We start from the raw sequence: 24,003 nt of genomic DNA, 5'->3' as shown, positions 1-24,003 counted from the left end.
TACATTTAACGGTTTTTATTACTCTCTTTTAAAAAAGATAAGTTTTTATGAATATACAGCAAATAAATAGTAACAAATAAATAACACAACATATGTTATGCTCAATTTATATATAACATATTTTGTTAACATATATATGTAATGAAATACATATGACTGCATGTATATATAAGTTGTTAGAAAAATTAAAAATAATTAATTAATAATACTTAAGCAGCTAAGTAATTTAATAATTAATTTATTAGTAGTAACTTAAATAACTAATTAGTTCATATTAATTGTTTGATGTTAAGCTTAATTATTCTTTTTTTTAGCTTTAGTAGTATAACTTTTCTTATAAAAATCATAAAATAAATAAAGAAATATTAATACATTTCCTATAAAAAAAACAGCTATCACTGAATGAAACTTCTCTTGCACTTGACAAGCTGGATTAAAAATTTGCAGACCATATATTATCATTGCAATAAATTGTACCTAATTGCGCAAACAGAAAAATAAAAATGATACACATGCGCATTATATTGCTTATCGAAACATCAAAATAATTAAAATAAATGTGTTTTAAGTGTAAAAGTATAATAATAAAATTTAATTTATAAAATATATATTTTTATTCGAAAAAGATGACAGTCATCAATTTCTTCTTCTGAGAAATATCAACTTGAATTGCTGTATGTTTTATTACTATTATTTTATGTAAAGATAATTATGTAAGTATAATTATAATAATAATAGCTAATCACAAAAAAAAAGAAACATGTATATGGAATATACATAATGCTTTTTACGATTCTGCACTGTCAAATGACATCTGATTATATTTTTCATTAAGTGGAAATCTTTATTGATTTATAGCTTAATGAGATCTGCAAAGGTCGTCATTGACAAAAGTTTGTTTGCTTATCTTACAAACAAGAATATTCATTTTTGTGAAGTGTATTTCTCACTTTGTATGGCTCACTTTCGTGAAGTGTATTTCTCACTTTGTATAGGTGTATAAACTTCTAGCCAGTACATTATTACACATGCGTTTTATAATTACAAGCTCTTTATCAAGATATTTCAGTTTTTTCCGTTTTTTATTATAAATGTATTTGTTTTTTTGCGGTGTTTTCATTAAACTGAGCAATTTGTCACCAGACATTTGGAAGATCTATTTTTTTCCAACATCTCTTTGATATTTCTCAATCGTAAATACATTGCAAATAAAGAAGAAATAAAATGATGATTTAATATTTGAGTTTGTCATTATATTTAAAGCTTACTGTGCTATATATAATATACAGGGTGTCCAGTAATTGTCGCCTCAACTGTCGTGTGTAGGTAGAGTGAGTTAAACCGAATAGGAAAGTCCTCTACCGTTTTGTGATTTTCGCAATAATTATTGAGTTATTAAATAAAAAAATCGGCCAATCCACGCGAATAGAAGCGCGCGACGAAAAGAAATGTCCTACTGTAACACGATACACGGAGCGTCGCTCCTCTCTCCGTTTTGCCGCGCGCCATGTATCATGTTACAGTAGGACATTTCTTCTTGTCGAGATATATATTATTTATTAGATTTTAAAAAGGCTAACTTTGCTAATAAAAAAATATACTTAAAATTTACATGATTCACTTGTTCGTTTTTCTGTATTGTAATTCTTTAAAATCTTTTATGGTAAAGACAGTGTATTGATTTGAAATAATCCATTTTACAAAATATCATTTTTTTAGACGCACCAGAATTTTAACCATACTCATTAATTTTATTCACATACAACCGTATAAACATTGAAAATGCATCTGTCATTACAAACGCGCCACAATAATAAAACAAGTTAGCCATAAATAATAGAAGTTTTCAGTTTAGCAATGTATATCTTTGTAATGTATGTATTTTATTAATATTTATTTCTTCTGGGTGCTTCCTTTCAACTGAAATACAACTGAGGCAGTTTCATATTAACTTTTTAATTTTTGGTTGTAGGTTAGATATTTAATAATTAGGAATGTAAAAATTGGCGTTATTGAATTTAGATTGTTCGTATATTTTATCTTATTCAGTTTTTTCATATGATAACTTAAATTAATAATATATTCTACTAACAACCTTCTAATGTTAAGATATGTATGTGATATAATAAAAGGCCAACTTAACGAGCTTATATGATATTAATTGAAAAATTTTTTTATTGATTTACGTCATAATATACAAAAGTTAAGATAAACGTTTCGACTGTACGACAGTCTTTTTCAATATCATGCTAATATGTCAAAAAATTAATTTAGTCATATCGACCTTATTATAAATACAACATTTATGAGATTATCATATGACGAACGCAGTACAAAATTCATGTTTGTTGGCTTGAGTTAGAGCGTCAGATTTATGTATGTCATGCTGTTATATTATGTAACGACATTTTTTGTCACAAACATAACACTTTTTTTAAAAAATTATTTCTTTTTACTTAACATAATCACAATGTGTACTTTTTTAAAAAACAAATCTATATCTGTCTATGTCGTTACATAATATAACAGCATGACATACATAAATGACGCTCTAACTCAAGCCAACAAACATGAATTTTGTACTGCGTTCGTCATATGATAATCTCATAAATGTTGTATTTATAATAAGGTCGATATGACTAAATTAATTTTTTGACATATTAGCATGATATTGAAAAAGACTGTCGTACAGTCGAAACGTTTATCTTAACTTTTGTATATTATGACGTAAATCAATAAAAAAATTTTTCAATTAATATCATATAAGCTCGTTAAGTTGGCCTTTTATTATATCACATATTTTAATTGTATACGAGCCGAAGTTTAATTTATAAAATATATATATTTAAGATATGTAGTTTCTTTGAACGTGTGTATTTTGTTTTTTTTTTTTTAAACTTTTGAAGAAGACCATATAATTCTTATGGTCGAAACGTGGTCGAAACGTAAAAATATAAACACCTATCAGTACTTGCTAGTGGGTCGATTTCACTCAAAACTTTTTATTCAATAATTAGCTTTTATCAAATCTTTACGCTTGGTAATTGAAAAATCTTTACGCTCATTTATTTTTATAATAATTTAATCATTTTTTGAAGATATTGTTAAGTTCATATCCACGTTTTGATTTTGGAATAACAATTCTCTACATTCAACAATTTTTAAGATTGTTCTTAATTAACTACTCTAATTTCTTCAAATACCGTCTTCCTATTGTGCTTTCAGTACGCAGTAATCAAGTAGTTAGTAGTTCAAGTCGATATTTTTCAAAAAAAGGAATTGGGAATTTCTTTATTTATGATAAATATATTTTTTGAATAACAATTTGTATAAATATATACTATATGTATAATATATATTAGATGTATGCAAAAGTTTTAGTCATTTTTTTAGATTCTTGCTCCTTTTATAAATTATACAGGGTGTCCTATTTTAAAGGACCCAAATATATAAACTCCGCATTACATTTTAAAGACCCAAATATATAAATACTGCATTATATTTTAAAGACCCAAATATATAAACACCGCATTACATTTCAACATTTTGACTGGAAAAATCCTACTATACTACACAAAGAGAAATTTTGGAAAAAAAAAAAGCTGAAATGTATTTCATTACAAAAATCAGGAAATGCTATTAATTTACAAAAAGGTACAGAAAAATTTACCACAGTATATGACTGTTTAGATGTTAGTATTAGTTTGTTTAATGTATGTCTCGTTTATTTTGTTGTCGGATATGGACGTAAGTTTCAAACACGAACATATTAATATTATATATATTGCGACGACTTTTCTCGCCCCTGGAGCACCGAAGTGGCGAGCAAAGGTCGTTGTAAAAAAAGGAGAGAAATAATAGAAAATTGTTTATTCCTTAAAAATTTATACGCGGAAACTGAGGTTGGTGGTCGCTCCGCGCGTGCCGCAGCAAAACGCCAGCCGACGGATACGCGAAAATGCTCTAATTTTTGGGCGCCAGACGCGATCTTTTACGCGTCAATTCGCGACACACTGAATAACACGAAAATCCGGCCGGAAGTTCCGCAACGGACCGGCTGCTCACCTAACGGTAGAGGGGCAGGGTGTGGTTGCCGCGAAAGAAATAACAAAACGTGGACTCGAAGTAGGCGCGAGATTTCTTTTTTCTGATCACCCGGTGTTAGGATGCGACAACACAAAGAAACATATAATAATAAAGACGCGACGTGTAAGATAAAAAATTGATTCCGATTTATTTCAATAATAAAATAAAAGAAAGAAAAATAATACAAAATGTAATATCAAGTAAATCGGATAACTCAGAGTCAGAGTACAAAAAAAGTGATTAGTAAAAATATAATTTGAGTCGTTAGCGAGATTTGTAAGCAACGTAAAATCGGTTTTACAGACTCAATATAGAATAATAACGCCGAAAAAATATGATACTAACGAATTTGACTTGATTCGCTACTCGCGCTAAGCGAGTGAATTCAAATCAGGTATCGACTTGACGACATAAAATTTCCGACAAAGACGACAACATATAATGAGCCGCCAAATACAGCTTTAATCTCCGCTCGCGAAATAACACAACTCTACGCACGTCACACACGCGACAACTCTACAACAATTTACACGTCATAAACGAGCGAACAAAAGATTCGGCGGTCGGAACATTCGAGTTTAGATCCGACGAAGTCTCCGTGATAATCAGAGAGCACAAATGTCGCCGCGAAAGAATACCATTCGATAGTGGATGCGAATGCGCCGGCGACCGGCAGTTCACGGCTATCGCCGTCTCACTCACTCTCGCGCGCGCTCACTCTCTCTCCTTGTCGCTTTCGCGCTCTCACACGCGGTCTCGTCTGCACGGTTCTCTTTCTCGACATCTCTTTACCGCCGAAATAAGCGACGGACTGGTACACGATCTATGCAATTTGCCTCACTCACTCGCACACACGATACTCGACATTCTCCGCAAGATGTGATCTTTCAAACACGCGAATACACACGACAAATAAGTTGAGACGGCGCGACGATAACGAACCCCCAAGAGACGTAATTCGCAATATAACTACAACGCGTACTTGTTCCGGAATTCTTCGCCGCTTGACCACGATTGTTCTCGCAAAATCCTTAATCCGAAATAATACGCTACTAACGGGCTTAGCCCGTACGCTAAATAATAAAAGAAAAACACTAAATTTCGTGATCGCGCCAGCACGGTCGAGGCTCGGAAGCACAAAGCGGACGAGTTACTTGCGTAATACTCAGAGTAGCCTCACCGGAGAAACTCCTCTCTCGTCCTCGGGCCTCCCGAATCTTAATCCTGCGGTGTTTGGTCCTCTGCAATCTTACGATACGTCTCTGTACGTCGAGCGGTTGCGCCAATCTGCCGGGTCTGCCGACTCGCTATCGGCAGCCGGGCGAATTCGACAAGTTAGGGGTGGGATTTGCGATAGCCAATTACGGCTTTCCGCGTATTTCCCGATTTTCGAAATTAGTACGGACATGTGTGGGGTACTTTTAGTACCCCTCGCGACAACAAATTTTTATACCCGAATCTCGCTGAGGAGGAGCGCTAATTTTTAGGCTTTCACGGCCTGGAACGACGGCCTCCTTATCATATGTTGGCCGCCTGGGTACATGCGGGGAGGACGCGGAAGACAGAAATTATCCGCGGGCCTTTGGGAGCCTTCTTGGCGCCTGTTGGCGGGCGCGCTCCTGCGGCTCCCTCTCTCCCCGCGGCCGTTGTGGTGCTGTCTCCTCTAGGGCCACGTATTCCGTGCATGGTGTTTTCGCCGCTTGCTGATTTTTGGTTTTTCTCCTCGACAATCTCTTAAACCAATATCCGTACACCAAAGCTCCCGCAATACATAAAAAAATAAAAATAAACTCGTTAATAATAATATCTTTCGCGCCGCTAAGTCTCTTGGGACTCGCTCTCGCTCTCTCTCTCTCTCTCTCTCTCTCTCTCTCTCTCTCTCTCTCTCTCTCTCTCTCGCTCGCTCTCTTGGCGCGGCCGCTCGGCTTTATGGCCCCACGTCGAGGAGTGACGGACGTTGGGACGACCACGTCACTATATTTAGTTGATTTTTGAGACTTGTGTTTTTGCGCTGTAATGTAAAAAATTGAAAGATTTATTTTAATTTATATAGTATAACGCATTGACTTGTTTTTGATTGTGATTTTCTTTTGTATAGAATTTTTCCTTGATAAGGACTACAAACCATATAGTCGAAACGTCACAAAAAATTGATTATTTTTGTGGCAATTAAATAATCCCACATAATATTTATGCCCGATGCACGGCCGCTGCGCATAGTTCAAGGCAGCCAAGTTCGCTCGCCCGTGAGTGAGATACGCGCGGGCAGCTATATACGCCGTGCGCGCTCAGTATCGGGCACGTCCGTTAGGCGCTGCACGCCGAGTTTGCTTTTCCGTAGGCAAGATTCCTGCCACGAGAAATATAAGCGAGCCCCCCTGCGGAGTTAGACACGATAAATTTTAGCGGATTCTCGCTACATCTTTCCGCAAGGTGCCTCGACGCCCACACTTTGGTGTTCAAACGTTGGAATAAACGCGACCATGGCAATCAAGGAGAACGTCCTTCCTTCAGGAGGAGAATATTACGGTATCAGGCGACGAACACGGCCTACGCTGTTACACCTCCTGGCGAGAAAAGGCTCCGGCCTTTCGAGCCAGGATCCAGGCGCATTTCCGCCTTCTGGCGCTTTCTCGCCTTTCTTGGGCACGTTCTCGCTTCGTGGCGCTTTCTCGCCTTCTTTCGGTGCCCCGCGCCATCATCTCGGCGCTTTCTCGCCTTCGTCCAACGTTCCACGCTACGTCTCCGGCGATCCCCGCCACGACACCAGCGCTTCCCGTCAAAGACCCGGTGGCGCTGCCTCGCCAACACCCGGCGTTCCACGCCACCACGAAGTCAGCGCTCCTCGCCACAAAGCCGGCGCTCTTAGCCAAAACGCCGGCGCTTACCGCCAAGGATCCGGCGTCTTCCGCCACAATGCCGGCGCTCTACGCCACTACTCCGCATCTCTCAGCGAGATTCCGACGTGACCCCATCCTTGTCCGGGGTGGTACGCCAAAATCCCAACAATAAGTCGCCGAGGAATATACGCATCCTGACGGACGTCTCTCTGCCTCGAAGCGACATTCGGCGCCCGAACTCCGGTGCTACATTCCCTAAGTCCGGCGCCAAACGCCATTGTTCCGGTACTAAACACCGCGGCCAGGGGAAGGCCGATTCCGACGTCAAAGGTCTCGCCTACAGGACTATAGCCGAAGGAGACGTCTCGAAAGGTGACCCCTCCAACCTCAGTTCCTGATACTACCATATCAGAACCGGAGTTGGACTTGCATCCATCGTCGCCAATTAGCCTCTCCTCGACCGACGGGAGCCCGAAATGACCTTGGACATCTCGTTGTTTAACGTCGATCATCAGCAGTACTCTGCCTAGATCGACCCGGACGATCAAGACACAGAATGAGGAGTGGAAGAATCGAGACCAGGAGAAGACCACGGAAGATCTATAAGCAGTTCCTTGCAAGGAGACGCAAGACCAGGAAACATAAACCCGGAAACGTGGGGGCCAGCGACTACGTTCCTATTGATTTTTTTACACACACTTACACGCCTCCACATGTAAATAGGAAATAAACCATATTTTATTAATTAAACACGAGTGAATTAATAGCGAACCTTGTTACTCCCTAAGCGTCTTTACTCTTCTGCGAAAACCGAATAGTAGTAAGTATCCTACAATTTTAAATAAATTGTTGCCAGTGTGTCAAGTTATTATTATATTTATTATAAAATATCTTATTACGAATTTAATTACATGTCCAACATAAATTTACATGATTCACGCTTTTTTATGTAAGTCTTATTATTATTTTTTAATTTTATTTTTAATTTTTTTTTTATTTCTTTACGTCATCCAATTTTAATTTTTGTTTATTAATTTTTATTTTTATTATCTTTCAATCTTTTAATTTGTTTTGTTTTTCTTTCAAGGAGCCTTACATTTTTTAAATAAGTCTCAATCAATATTATGCACATTATGTAACCTTTTACATCGAATTTATGGGTAATGTGTTTTCTTATTCGTAATTTTATTATGAGTTACGTAAATTATACGGAAAAAATTGTTGCGTTTTTCTTTTCTTCGTATTTACGACTACTTGTTTCAATATTATAGCCTGAAAAAGACCCTATTACAAGGTCGAAACGTTGCATAATTAATAAATAACTTTTTATTATTAGCCAGTGTGGTCAATTTAAACTCACAACCTTGATTTTTATATTGACTGGCAATTACAATATATTTTACCTTAATAAAACATCTTGTAAAATATTCAGCTTTTAGAATCATATCTTAATACTTTTATGCATGCAATAATAAAACCAATCAATCAGTGTAAAAACAACACAATTGCTTTTAAGAAAAAGTATGCAGCTGTGTGTATGTTGAAAATTACATTTTTAAAATAATTATCTATTTTCTTTGTACTAATTATAGCCGCGTCATCGATAATTCCTTTCTTATAATCGCGACTGCATCGGAATAATTTATTTGTGCGCCGGAAGAAAATTAGACGTTAGTTAATATGTTCGTTTAATTTGAGAATTAAAATTTATTCAATTCAAATTCAAACTCTTGGACAGACAGGACGCAATCAAGTAAGCGTGAAAATTTTAAGAGTGCGAGACTTTCAAGTCGAGCCGAGTTATTTTCTGGATGAAATCTGGTCGTATAGTGCCTCAAATTCGGCAAATAAATTAAACTCGAGCTACCTCTGACCGAATGACTCTAAACAATTGAAACATGACAATACAATTCTTTCAATCAATTGCGGGTTGACAGATTTATTTGTCTCGAGTCCACTTATTTTCCCTGTCATTATTGGTCTCGAAAAAATTAAAAACAACTTGGGCAGTCTGAAAGCGGCGTTTTGTTTCAGAGTTCGAGAAACGATTTAACGGCTGAATTTTAATATTATACTTTCTTGAACACTAATTGGGCTCATTATTCTATATAAAAAAGTATTAAGGTAAGATTATCAAAGATTGAATATTTTACAAGATATATTTTATCTTATGTCAAAAAAATGTTTACTTCAAACCTTTATAGCTTAAAAAGTATTTAATAAAAAAAACATTTTATTATAGGTTTTTTAAAAAAGCTTTTGACAATGAGATAAACTACAATAATATGCATTGAAAAATAAGTTATTCTTTTTAAGAAATTGACGGTGACCTTTACACGACTGTCCAAGGTCAAATTATTGTCATCATCTTACGGTCTCCTTGAAGCCATACAAATTTGTTTGAAATATTTTTCGATTTAATGCAGTGTTTCTGATATTTTAATCCTTTAAAATGGGACATCCTGTATAATATATGTATACGGTAAAATTTAAGAATGTTTTACAATATTTCGCAAATATTTATTAAAATATTTGCTCTTATTTTGTACTTTTTGCCATTTTCCGAGCAACTATTAGATTTGATTGTAAAAAAAGATACTGGTTTAGAGGCAACTTTTAAAATACATATCAATCACATCTTTAAAGTGTTGCTCAGCTAGAAAATTTCTGTATTGACAGGAACAGATGATAATCTAATAACACTAAATCTAAAGAATATACCGTGCGAGAGAATTTCTTACCTTAAATTAAAGATAATTTGTTAAAAAAAAAACAATATGCGACTTAGCATTATGTAGCAAAATATATTTACTTTCCGAGCTTTTAAATTTTTCCAATCTTATACAATCATTTGAAACTGATTACTCTAATTGTAAGTTTTGTCATGTGTTATTTGTGGCAGATTTTCATTCAATATACATATAGTATATACAAGGTGTAACTAAACGAACGAATACAAAGCATACCATCAGGTGCAGACCAACAAATTAAATCTAAAAGTCCTGAGCCATTTTTTAATTTAAGTTTTATTTTTGACGCTATAAATTATTAAAGTTTGCCAATTAGCGCGTGGCTACAACGGTAGATAACGTAGGCGTCTTAGTAGACGTACTAAGGGCTACTAGATGGCGGTCGCGGGCCTCGAGAGTATCGAGATTCAAGTAGACATCGACTTAGTAGGCCTTAGTACGCTGTTTTCCGTATATAGTCACGCGCTTATTGGCACATTTTAACAATTTATAGCATAAAAAATAAAACTCCAATTAAAAAATGGCTTTTTCGACTTAGTTTCTTGTCCGGCACCTGATGATGTGCTTTGTATACGTTCGTTTAGTTACATCCTGTATATACAGAGTGTTCCAAAAGTAACGGATCACCCTAACTCTTCAGTATTGAAGTTTCAAGAAAAATGACCTAAATAAAAGTTGCTGGAATTAAATAAGTTACCTTATGATGACCTTGACCTTTACCTTGATCTCCATTTTCAAGGTTATTTGAAGGTCCACTCATGTTTCTTTAATGGAAACCCCTATTTTTGACCTTGGATGCTAAAAAAGCGGAAAATTTTATGTTCGGATACCCTCTGATGAACTTAATTCTTGCGGCTCACTATTAGAGAATGCCGGCTGGAACTCTGGCAAGTTTCGACGATGAAGTCGGCATGTTTTTTGTAATTTAGATATTGCTAAAAAAGATTCAGTCCTCACTGGTTAGATTTCTCGACGCCAAAGAAATCTTTTAATCGATTGAAAATTAACCGCGATAAGCTGTTTTTCCGACATGTGCTTTTTCACTACTTTGACCTCAAGAAAACTGTAGCTGAAACGCATTGCTTATTATCCAAAGTGTATGGTGATAAAATTCCACCGGAAAGAACATGTAGAGTTCGGTTTGAACGCCGATCTGATCAGCAGATTCTACTCCTTCTCCTATGGGCTTTTACTAGTGTTACTTAATCCACGTTACTTAATTAATCAAAAGCAAAGTTCTAGATATTCTGTTAAGTGTGACTAGAATGAATCCAAAGCTGTATAAATTTCGTGTTAAAATCAAAATTGTAGTATGGATTAATGTTGGAAAATAGAAGTTCACACTCATGTTGTCATTAGTAAAATATTATGAATAAAATTGACTATACTTATCCGACATTGTTCTGATGCAACTACGTATTTCTTTACAGAGCACTTCATTATTAAAAAGTTTCTCTTGAATTAAACAATCTTTTTTGGAAATCTTCCAAGTATTTTTTATGTTCAGTCAATTTTTATCTTTAAACTATGGCGTATGTACGAGAGTCACTATTTATATTTCGGGAATAGAAACAAAAACAAATAGTTAAGCTGCGAATATATTTTTATTGTTTTTCAAAGTACTCGCCACAATGATCGATACACTTTTGCATGCGCTTAAACCAATTTTCAAAGCATTTATTCCATTCCGAATGAGGTATCTCCAAACCATGATTTTTGAACGCTTCAATAGCTTCTTCGGGCGATGAAAATCGTTGACCACGCAGTTTATTCTTCACGGATGAGAACAAAAAGAAATCATTGGGTGCCAAATCAGGGCTGTACGGCGGATGACCCATCAATTCGATGTTTTGAGTGCTCAAATAATCTCTTGTTTGAGCCGATGTGTGAGAGCTCGCCTTGTCATGATGAAGAACAATCCGACGTCTCTTGTTTGTTTTCCTTATTTCACCGAAGATTTCTGACAAACAGATGGTTGTGTACCACTCAGAATTTACTGTTCTACGATCCTCTAGAGGCACTGTTGCAATATGACCAGTTTTTCCGAAGAAACAGGCCACCATTTTCTTTGAAGTGCTTCGTGCGCGAACAACTTTTGTTGGATTTGGTTCATCTTGGAACACCCATACAGTCGACTGCTGCTTACTTTCGGGCTCATACGAATATATCCATGATTCGTCACCTGTCACGATTTTATAAACGTCTTTTGAAGCACCGCGATTGTATTTCTTAAGCATTTCTTTGCACCAATCGACACGAGCCTTTTTTTGAGCGATTGTCAAATTATGTGGGATCCAACGCGAACATAACTTTCGCACAGCTAAGTGTTCATGTAAAATCGCATATATGCTGGTGGAACTAATGCTTAGGGATGCCTCAATCTCACAATAGACGATCTTGCTTAATCATTTCGTGCACAGCATCGATGTTTTCTGGCACTACAGTCGATTTTGGACGACCTTCACAAAACTCGTCGGACAGCAAACTACGACCACGATTGAATTCACTATACCAGCAATACACAGTGGTTTTTGATTGAGCTTCATCGCCAAAAGTCAAATTAAGTTGATTGACGCACTCTTGTTGTAATAATCCACGTCGAAAGTCGTAAAAAATCATCGCACGAAAATGTTCACGATTCAGTTCTATTTTTTGCCGAGACGAAACTTTCAACTAAATATAAAATAAACAAATAGCGTCCGTATGACAAAATGTTCTGAGTACGTATATCGTCAAAAATGTCAAACTTTACGATGGAACCGTCAGATGGACTCACATGACATCAGTGTTGCCAATTCCCGAAATATAAATAGTGACCCTCGTACAACTTAGTGAGTAGGAACGATTAACACTATTACAAAGTTGGAGTGATCTTCAACATTCTTACTCGCAAACTCGAACAATATTTAATCAAACGTTCTGAAATGATGGTCAACTGTTAATTTTGAGATCTACAGTCATTCGAACTATGCAGCAATATAAAACTACTGGTGGAGTAAAAGATAGCCGGATATCTAGATAGCCTAAATCAGTTACAAATAAGAAGAATCAGATGGAGATTGCACAAGCATTTGTAGAAAACCCTCACCTTTTTATTTGCAACGCAGCTGAACAGCATAAAAACATTCGAGCATCTGTTCATAGAATTTTGAAGTTAATCAAATTTCATCCATATAAAGTTCACTTAGTTCAGAAACTCAATAAAGACGATGTTAATCGTCGAATAGAATTTGGTGATGATGGATTTGCACGACAGGGACCAAGATTTTTCTTACAATGTAGTATTTTCTGATAAAAAAACTTTCATATTAAAGGGCAAAGTAAATAGACACAACTGCCGATATTGGAGTGACACCAATCCACGCTGGATGCAAAATCTCTTACTCAATATTCACAGAAATGAATATCTGGGCAGGTATTTTGAATAATTCAATAGTGGTTCTTTTTTTATTGATGGTAATTTGAACGCCGCAAAATATCTGGATATGTTAAGGAATCAAATAATACCAATGATAAGAGAGATTGCAGGTGATTTGAACAAATTTGATTTCAACAAGATGGAGCAGGACCTCATTATGCCATAATTGTTCGCGACTTTCTTAATAATTAGTTTTATCATCAATGGATTGGAAGAAAAGGTGAAATCAAATGGCTTCCTCGATCCCCAGATCTGACACCTCTTGGCTATTTCCTGTGGGGTTATCTGAAGAGTAGAATCTATGAAACAAAGCCAAATGATATATATGAGTTCCGAAATCATATTATCCGAGAGTGTATCTTGATGAACCAAGATATGATAAGATCTGTCTCTAATTTTTATTAATGTACGACATTTTTCAAGAGGTTGGAGGCCTTCAATTTGAACATTTAATCCACTATATACATCTCCTTCTTTTTGGCCACAGAGCCAAACGCGATGTTATTGCGAAAATTAACCAAAAAATTAAGGAATCTGAGAATCTGTATCTTATGGTTGGGATCTTAAGAATTCTCCTTGTTCCTCTTCTAACTTCCCCTGTACAGAAATAGGCGAGAAAAATATTGGTCCGAAAGTTGGCTAAATCGGGAATCGAACCCGAGACCTTCCGCTTGCCGGGCGAATGCTCTTCCAACTGAGCTATTCAGACACTTACGAAACAATATTTTTCTCTTATTCTATCTAAGCATTTAAGCTTATTTCTATCTAAGCATTAAAAAAAGTACTAATTATAAAAAAAGAAGGGCTATAAGAGCTATTAAACGTAAGACAATTAACAGTTGATATTAAGAAAATTCAAACCAAATAATAATTACATAAGAAGTCATTATTTGCGAACGTTTCGGCTGACATTTCAAGCCTTCTTCAGCGCAATACATAGATTTTTAATTATAAATTAAACCTTACAAATTAAATTTAAAAAGAGATTGTAACATTAAATATTAAAAACGGTTATTGACAATGTCAAGAAAACATATAAATATTGAAACAGTTATTGATCTCGTTACATATGTTGTTAAAAAAGTTATCGAGTATAACACCAATAATACTGATACATACTGAGTTCGAGCGACCGTACAATACAATTATTTATAAGTATTACCCTTCTTGATTTGATGGTCAAGGAAAATATCTTGATTCAATCTTTATGATGTAATGATGTTAAGTATTTGATTGAGATCTATATAAACAATATCTAATTATACATTATGATCTACTAAGAAAAATGCACTATACACTCACTCCAACAAATTGGTGATTTTTTATATAGATGTTTCAAGTATCAGGACTGACATTTTTTTAGATGTTTCAAGTGAAGACAAAACAAAACGTCTAACCATTACGACTCTCACATATCAAATGAGACAGTAACTCAGTGTTTAACCCCTGTATATCAAGGCTTGTTTTTTGATCCTGATAATTTTAGTAGAGACTCTAAAATGTTATTATCTATCAGGTAAATATTCAGTGTCATTTTGTAGATTCAATCCATTACATAGTCTTTTTATATATAACATTTCCGATATTAATCTATTATTATAATACGGTTCTTTATCTAAAATTTTTACTTCATCCCAGTCAAAATCATGGAATGTCAAAATCAGAACTCAATTCTATGATCAGTAACAACTGACTTATTAGAACAATTTCTATTGATATGTTTTTTATGCTCCAATATCCTAGTATTCAATTTTCTGCTAGTCTGACCCACATATGAGGCATCACAATTTTTACAGTTGATTTTATATACTACATTAGTATTCGCTCTTTTAGATATTTTATCTTTATGTATTTTTATAAATTTCCCTAATTTATTCATACTTACATAAGAGAGTCTAGTATCAGCTTTTTTGTGATATCTATCAATTTTTCAGTAATATTCGATAAGTAAGGTATAGTAAAAAACAAAGTAGCGTCATTTGACTGTCATAGATTATTATTTGAAATATTACTTCTGTTATATCCCCCAAAGATATACAATAGATATAACTATTAAAAGTTAACTAATATTAAGAAATGGGTACTCGTATTGCATCCGCAATTACGACAGACACTGACCGCGTTAAAAAGCGCATACGATGCGAGGTATACGCGAAATCAGAATTACGACAGATAATGACCGCGTTAAAAACGCATACAATGCGAGATATACGCGGAACAGAAATTGGTCAACGTGCAAGCAAAGCAGAAGGACTTTGAATCTGCTTCGCTTGCACCTAGATTCTCGACCGGGGAAACCTGTTGCCAGGCACCCCTTCCGATCGGGAAAAACTCCAAAAAACAACGATATAAAAAGAGAGTAGAGACGCGACAACTCGCTCAGTCGCAGACACAAATAATCGCTCTAACCACGATCTCGCTAACCGCGCGCGCACTTAGCATCGACTCGCAGTTGTGCGCGATACGCGGAGTAATATAAAGTCAGTGCCGCACACTCGTAAAGCTTCAGTGTATTGATAGTGAAATAAAATAAAGACCAAGGTTGAAGTTGAATAAAGAATTTTAATACAAAAAGTGTAGTGCATTTCTCTACAAACACCCGACAAGTCCTGACGCCCCGGATTCCCATCCCAATTTGGCGCGACCCTTAAGTGTCTCTCCCGAGGCACACAACACTTCTAGAATAAATTATGGTTTTTAGTCTATAGTTAATTGCGTCAAAAATGAATTTTATTGGATAATTATTATTGATTAGGATGTTAATAATCATTTCAATATTTTTTTGATGAAAAGAAGGATGCGATAATAAAAATACTCTGTCAATCAAACCAAAAATTGTGCCTCTTTTTTTGACATATAGAGTGTTGCGAAAGAAAATTCAAATACCTTCCAGAAAACGTAGGCTTTTTAACACACAGCTAATCACAAATAATTTCGTTATTTTTTGATATCGTATTAATTTGATGTCCAAGAAACTATGATTTTTTTCTTTTTCAATTGTGAATTGTATACGTGGGTGTAATGAATTAAAAGTATTTAACGTGTGATCAATATAATTGTTAGGTACTGACAAAATAAGGTCATCTACATATCTATGGAAAAATACCGGTTTATAGTTAAGTAAATTTAGAGCTTTGGATTTCAAATCTTGTAACACTATATTAGCCACTATAGGAGAAAGAGGGGAACTCATCGGGGTTTCAAAGATTTGTTTGTATATAGCATTGTTAAATGTAAAAAATGTAGAGTTTAATATTAGATTAATACCATTCATAAATTCCAATTTACTAAGACTGCAATTATTAGTAATGAATTACCATCTCTCCAATAAACCTTCCAATACTAAGTCTATGGGTATATTGGTAAAAAATGTATTGTTTCGTAAGTGTCTGAATAGCTCAGTTGGAAGAACATTCGCCCGGCAAGCGGAAGGTCTCGGGTTCGATTCCCGATTTAGAATTCTTGAGATCCCAACTGTAGGATACAGATTCTCAGAATCCTTAATTTTCTTGCTTAATTTTTGCAATAACATCGCGTTTGGCTCTGTGGCCGAGAAGAAAGAGGTGTATATCGTGTTTATATTAAAAGAGCCGATCTAATATTCTTATTATTTAATCCACTAGTTTTCCATTCACACATAAGTGAGAATCCAAATCCAGAAGCAATCTCCATCTTGCATCCATTGGCCAAATAACTTAGATCTTGCCTTCAATGGCTGGATCATTACGATGTTGCCTTTAGTGGCTGGATCATTACTATTTTGCCTTCAATGACTGGATCATTACGATCTTGCCTTCAGTGGCTGGATTTGGGGTCTGAAAATCCAGCTTGCTATGCAGGCAATGAATACCTAATATTTTGTTCGATCAAGTGAACATTAGGAACGTATTCCATTACTGCACGGTGCTCTCAAATAATTATTTGACCTTCAAATAACCGCTACAGTTTATTTCAACCTTCATAGATACATATTTGAACGTGAAATTTTCCGCTCTTTCAGAATTTGAGATCAAAAATAGGGATTTCTATTTAATAAACATGAGTTGACTTTCAAATGATTTTGAAAATGGAGATCAAGGTCAAAGTCAAGGTCATCATAAGGTAGCTTACTTAAATTCTCACAACTTTTATTCAGGTCATTTTTCTTGAAACTTTAATACTGAAGAATTATTAGGATGGTCCGTTACTTTTGGGACACCCTGTATATATAACACTTGCAAATCATTAGTTTCTAGTTTTCGTGGCCTAGAGTGTGATTGACAATTAACATCAAAATTACTATTTGCAAGTATTATGGATAAAACATCTTTACAAAGAGCAGAATAAATTAATTTATGTATACATGTATACTTATAGCAACGTTTTTTTCTTATTGAAATTTATATCAAATGTACATATCAAATATAAAACTTTTGGTCACTTATCTTGTTTTGTGAAATGATGTTTAATATTAATTATATTTAACGTTTTAAAAATGTTAATGTTAACATTTCAAAAACACAAAAAGGTAAAAATTTATTAATATCTTAAAGAATTGTATCAATATGTAGAAAGACTAAAACTTTTGTGTAGAATACCCCTAATATATTTTTACATGCATACTCACTCGTGTGTGTATAAAGTTTTATTATAAATAAAATATAATGCAACTTACCATTTGTATTTTAGTTAAAACAGGTTTAAGAAAAGATATCATTTGTTGATATTTCGGGCCCCATGCAGAAACAAAATAATATACATACATAATTACATGTATCACACAATTAAATAGAGAAATTAATAACACTCTCTCGTCCAAAATGTATTTTAAATAAATCCAAGCAAAAAAAATAATAGAGACATGATGATAGACGTGCAAAGTGGAAACTTGATCCTGTTTCTTCCTCAACACAAATATACAAGTTTCTGTCAGATCGAATATTTTTAATACAAATAGCCACCATATAGAATTGAACATCTGAAACTCAACTTTGATAAAACCAAGCACACGAAGTGCTATTAAAAAAAATAAAAAAATATTGTCTATATATATATATATATATATATATATACATAAACAATATTTTTTACATACATAGACAATATATATATATATATATATATATATATATACATAAACAATATTTTTTTACATACATAGACAATATATATATATATATATATATATATATATATATATATAGAATGTGAATAATAACAAACAACAGCAAATATCCCACAGTAATTATCATAAAAATATCTGATTAAAAACGGAAATAAAAGAATTTTAAGTTAGTATAATATTAAATGAAAAAAATTATTTAATTGTGTACTAATTTGTGTAATAATGATCTGCTCAATAATTATCGATAATATAATTATATTAATATAATACTTTTCTAAAACACTGTCTTAATTTTTTCTCTTTGAAACTGAAATTATTACGACTTATAAAATTTATATATTTGTAATTTGCAAACATTTAATGTGTAAGTAGAGAAATAATATGAGGGCTCTATTGAACCAAAAGTTTGATCTTAGAACTTCTTTTTTAAACTGCTGACAATTTCTTGAGTAGAATATAAGGCCACTCATAATCTTATATTCTATATTATCATATTTACTCTACTCGCTTTCACATTGTCTATTTATATTTAAAAATTATTTATAACTTATTTTTCGAATAGACAATACATAATTTATAACTAATTATAATATTACATATAATAAAAATATACTTTAAGCGTATTGGGAGAATGCGGAAATGGCTCTGAACACAATACGCCATATTTTGAAAACCAGCCAAAAGATATATGTTCTTGTACCATCCATAAGTTTGCTAAAATTTGTATAAAGTTATAAAGCAACATCAAGGTTTTCAATTTATATGGCGATCGACCTATCATGTAGTGGGGTCCAATATAATAAATAAAATACAAATATCCAAAAATTATCATCATTAATGGAAATGGTGAAGATATTAATGGCCATTCACGACTTAACGGAGCTGTAAAAAATGCAACAGTTTTTGAAATAAAATATACAGTGTGCACAAATCCTATATAATAAAATTTAAATTAAAATAAATTGTTATAAATGGCTTTCAACATAAAAAGATAGAGTAAATAGCAATAGTAGCCTAGCACCGTAAGTCAGGTGCAAAAAATCTTGAAAAAATGACAATCTTATCTAAAGACACACTTATCTAAAGTTAACATCGCGAAATTTATTATTCATACAAGTAGACAAATGTTTCACACATAATCTCAACAATAATAGCGGACATTTCGAATCCCTCTTAGAGCCATCTTCAGCGTTAATAAAGTCTAAATCATCCCGCATAAACAAAAATTAGAAGATAGAAAATAAAGGTTTATATCTATGCCCAGACAAATTTTCCATTAAAAAATCCATAACAAATCCGCCAATCCGATAGAGTAATTAAAATCAAATCTCCCCCAGCAAACACAATATATAAATGTTATATACTCAAGCATGTTACATGTAACGTATATGTTAGTTGTAATTTCCCACTCATAGATGTAACATTTTTAATATTACATATATTACATTGTAGTTATATTGTCATTATATCCCAAGATAGCACTGACTTATCAATACATCAATGTGCTATTTGGTATATAATTACAATATAACTACAACGTAATATATGTTATATTAAAATGTTACATCTATGAGTGGGAAATTACAACTAACATGGATGTTACATGTAACGTACACGTTATATTACCTGTTATATTCCGTTTTATTGTAGCAATGTAACAATTATATATCGGTGTTTGCTGGGCTAATTGTCGTCATCATAGCGCCCACACGATATTAAATTCCTTCAAGGTTGATAAGCCAAGAGCAGAAAAACACAAGACACCATAATAAAAAACTCATTAGAGTCGTATCATAAAATTTAAGAAATATAAGCAATAAATTATAATTGTAGTTACTCAAGAAGTCAAAGTAAATAACTAATTTTTAATATAGGAATGATATATTTAATTCGACCCAAACTAGCCAAGAAAATTTTTATTTTATTTCCACAACGTTTCGACAATCTGTTTTTGATCCTTTTCAAGTGAAAAACTAGAATGGTACAATTAATTAAAATTAATAAACATTTTTGATGTTGTTCGCGAACGCGCTGCGTGAGGAATCGCGCGACACGACAAAGGATGAGTCACTTGTAGTATAAAGAAACCTTTAATATACGAATCTTTACTAAAATATAATGTACAATATTTAACAATTACACGCACAAAATTAACATAAAGTTTAATTAGTTTCAGCGGAGAAATCAAATCAAAAGAAAGAGCGGCGGTTGTCGATATAAATGTTCTGCGGTTTTTTTGAGGCGGTTTTGACTTACGCGTACACGGCGGAAAGCGATAAGGCACCTACGCCGGGGTGAGCTCCTCTTTTATAAATTTTGGAGCGGAGCCCACCTTCGCGTGAAGCGCCAATAATTTGCGTGATTTTTAAAGTAGCGCATGCTCAATAGCATGTAATTATTCGGCGGAACGGTTGCGACACCGTTACTTGTTTGTATATTTGAGCGTTTTTTATGTGACAGCTGTAAATTTACGACTTCTTTTTATTCTATTATACAAAACAAACGTGACTTTATTATTACTGATCGATGATTCCAGAATTTACCAAATAACTATTTTCGAGATCGAATTTTGTATAAATTGAAAATCCTAATAACGTTTTACTGCCGAGGTAATTAACAGACGATAAGATTTATTTTGCATCTCAAACATCCCGCCCGCCTTGGCGCAACGTGACAAAAGGTTGATGATGTTTCCGGCGCGGATCACATTCCGATAGCGGTTGATGGTGGGGCGGGCTCGTGTCGGCGCGGCGAAATTCACGTGATGATCGCGTGTTGTGAGTCGATCAGCTGAGTCGACGAAAACACGTGGTGATCACGTGTTGCGAATCGATCAGCTGAAACGGCGAAAGCATGTGGCAGATGTGAACGGCGAGTGAACGATGCAGTAAACGGTGAAAACGAGACAAGTGTTATAGTGAGGTGATGAGTGAAATGAGTGAAGTGTGACAGTTGATATGGTGCATGACGTGATGATCGTGTAGTGAGTGATGCTATGTGTCAACGTGCGGTGTAGGAACGTCGTTCACGCCCGGAAGAAACACGAGCTTGACGAGTGGGCGCACGAGCTCGGACGTGGCCGTTCGGATCGTCACTACGCGTGTAACTCCATCGTCCCCGGGGTGCAAACGCGATATGCGAGAGAGGGGCCAGCGGTTCGGGGGGGTGATCTCGGAGCGAACGAGGCAGAGATCGCCGACGTGGGGTGCAGGTGCATCCTTGAGCCACTTGGTGCGTGGGGCGAGTCCGTGCATGTATTCGGATGACCATCGCTGCCAGAAGTGATCCCTCATCCGCTGCAGATGACGCCAACGTGACAAGGTGGACACCGTCTGCTCTGTCAATGACGGTTCTGACAAGGCGAGGAGCGGTGTCCCGATGAGGAAGTGACCGGGGGTCAGCGCCGAGACGTCCTCTGGATCATCTGAGAGTGCCTGCAACGGACGTGAGTTAAGACAGGCTTCAATTTGTGCAAGGAGTGTGCTCAACTCCTCGAACGTGAGGGTGGCCGCGCCGATCACCCGACGGAGGTGGAACTTGGTCGACTTTACGGCGGCCTCCCATAAACCACCAAAATGCGGGGCCGCTGGCGGGTTGAAGTGCCAGCGGATTCCTTGAACGGTGGCGGCAAGGATGACACTTTGACCTTCGGCTGTCGCTGCGTTGAAGAGACCTCGCAGCGTCCGATCTGCTCCGATGAAAGTCGTGCCACAGTCGCTGTAGATCTCAGCACACAGGCCCCTGCGGGAGACGAAGCGGCGCAGAGCGGCGATGAAGGCCTCCGAGGTGTAGTCTGAGACGACTTCTAAGTGAACGGCCTTTGACCAGAAGCAGACGAAGACTGCGATGTACCCCTTGTGCGCACGGTGTCCACGCCCCTTGCTGGTCCGGAGGAGGATTGGTCCCGCGTAGTCCAAGCCGGTGCTGAGGAACGGTCGAGTTGGCGTTACTCGCTCCCGAGGAAGGTTACCCATCGGAGGCTGTGGTGTGGCGGCGCGCCATCGAGTGCAGGTTATGCATCGGTGTAGCTGCTGTTTGACGGTGGTCCTTCCTCGAGGCACCCAGAAGCGCAGGCGGAGCAGGCCGAGAGTCAGTTGCACACCTCCGTGCAGCGTCCGTCGGTGGCAGGAATCGATCACCAGCCGAGTCAACCATGATGCCGCCGGGATGATCATTGGATGTTTCTCGTCGAGTGGTAGCTGAGCATGTTTGAGACGTCCTCCGACGCGCAGCACGCCTTGATCATCGATTACCGGACTCAACATCGCTAGGTGGCTCCGTGGTGGGCTAGTGCGTCCAGCAGAAGCCGCAGCTACGTCCGTAGGAAAGTGGAGCGCCTGCACCACTCGCAGCCATCGAAATAAGGCGACGTCCAGCTCGTCCGGATGCAATGGACGGCCAGGTATGGCGTCACGTCTCGCCTGATTGAGCCATCGCCGACACCATGCCGTAACCCGCAGCAGCCTGTGCAGCGTTGGAAACCGGAGGAGGAGGTCAGGTTCTGCCGAGACCGGTGCCTTGATTACCAGACTGGTGGCTCGCTGCTCCGGGAGGTCATCCTCTGGGACGTCGATGTTTGAACCCGGCCATGCAGTCTCGTCTCCTGAGAGCCAGGTAGGTCCTGTCCACCACAACTCATGATTGATTAATTCAGCAGGAGTAACACCGCGCGATGCGCAATCTGCAGGATTCTCTCGTCCAGCGACGTGTCTCCATTGAGCGTCTGGAAGCAGGGTCTGGATCTGAGATACTCGGTTGGCGACGAAGGTTTTCCAACGGGTGCTGTATCCGCGGATCCAATGAAGTGTGACCCTTGAATCTGACCACAGATGCACCGGCGTCGTTGTCAAACCGAGAGTAGCGCGCACGTGTAGCATGAGCGTGGTAAGTAGAGCTGCTGCACAGAGTTCCAAGCGAGGTAACGACACCTGCTTGACAGGCGCGACCTTCGATTTTGCCATCAATAGGTTGATTGACGTTTTTTCTGTTGCAGCGTTGCGGATGTACACCACGGCGGCGTATCCTTGCTCTGAAGCGTCGGCAAACCCATGGAGCTGCAGTTGCGAATGGTCGTCTCCGGTGTTGAGCCAGCGAGTTACACGGATGTTATCCAATAGAGGAAGCTGATCCAACAACTGCCTCCAGCGGTGTGCGTCCTGATCAGGCAGCGGAGAGTCCCAATCCAGCCGTTGAAGCCACGTCGTCTGGATCAGAATTTTGGCTCTGATGACGACAGGCGCGAGCCAACCCATCGGATCAAAGAGCCGAGCCGTTTCGGCTAGAACTCGTCGCTTTGTGAGATCAGTGACTAGACGTGGACGAATTGAGAAGGAGAACCAATCGCCTTGAGGATGCCATCGGAGGCCCAGGGTAGCGTGACTCTCTTCTTCCCATGAGTGCGGCCCACGTTGCAGCTGATGTTCTGGTGGAATTCCTGTGAGCACCTGAGGATCGTTGGCGGCCCACTTTCTCAAAGGAAATCCGCCCGCCGTGCAAAGACTCCGTAGTTCCTGCTGAAGGTCGATAGCATCTTCCAAGCTATCGGCGCCGGTGACCACGTCGTCGACGTAGCAGTCGTGTCGCAGTGCCTTGACTCCGCGTGGATATCGTGCCTCTTCGTCTGCTGCGAGTTGATGAAGAGTCCTGATGGCGAGGAAGGGTGCACACGCTAGCCCATAGGTCACGGTCCTCAGCTCGTACTCGTGGACGTCGTCAGAGCTGTTGTGGCGCCACAGGATAGTTTGCAGGCGACAGTCCTCCGGATGCACGAGGATTTGTCGGTACATTTTCTCGATGTCCGTGACG

The 24,003-nt window shown here is 37.0% G+C and overlaps 1 protein-coding gene and 1 non-coding gene across 2 annotated transcripts; both read right to left on the bottom strand.

The window, feature by feature from the left end:
- Positions 1–23,984, bottom strand: LOC114931159 (uncharacterized). The gene is made up of 4 exons (XM_029303129.2): positions 21,395–23,984; positions 18,812–19,131; positions 17,749–18,051; positions 1–477 (listed from the first exon to the last, which is right to left on the bottom strand). Exons 1-4 carry the CDS (start codon positions 23,982–23,984, stop codon positions 295–297), a joined length of 3,396 nt encoding a protein of 1,131 aa, XP_029158962.2. The 3' UTR covers positions 1–294.
- On the bottom strand, positions 13,731–13,803 carry TRNAA-GGC (transfer RNA alanine (anticodon GGC)). Its single transcript has one exon. It is a non-coding gene; the product is annotated as a tRNA-Ala (tRNA).
- Positions 23,985–24,003: the final 19 nt, after the last annotated feature.

The sequence above is a fragment of the Nylanderia fulva genome, unplaced genomic scaffold (genome assembly GCF_048542155.1).
Source record: "Nylanderia fulva isolate GAGA-0341 unplaced genomic scaffold, ASM4854215v1 Scaffold101, whole genome shotgun sequence".
Classification (NCBI taxonomy): Eukaryota; Metazoa; Arthropoda; class Insecta; order Hymenoptera; family Formicidae; genus Nylanderia; species Nylanderia fulva.
The sequence above is the reverse complement of the archived record's forward strand: the minus strand, read 5'-3'. Positions and strand labels throughout refer to the sequence as shown.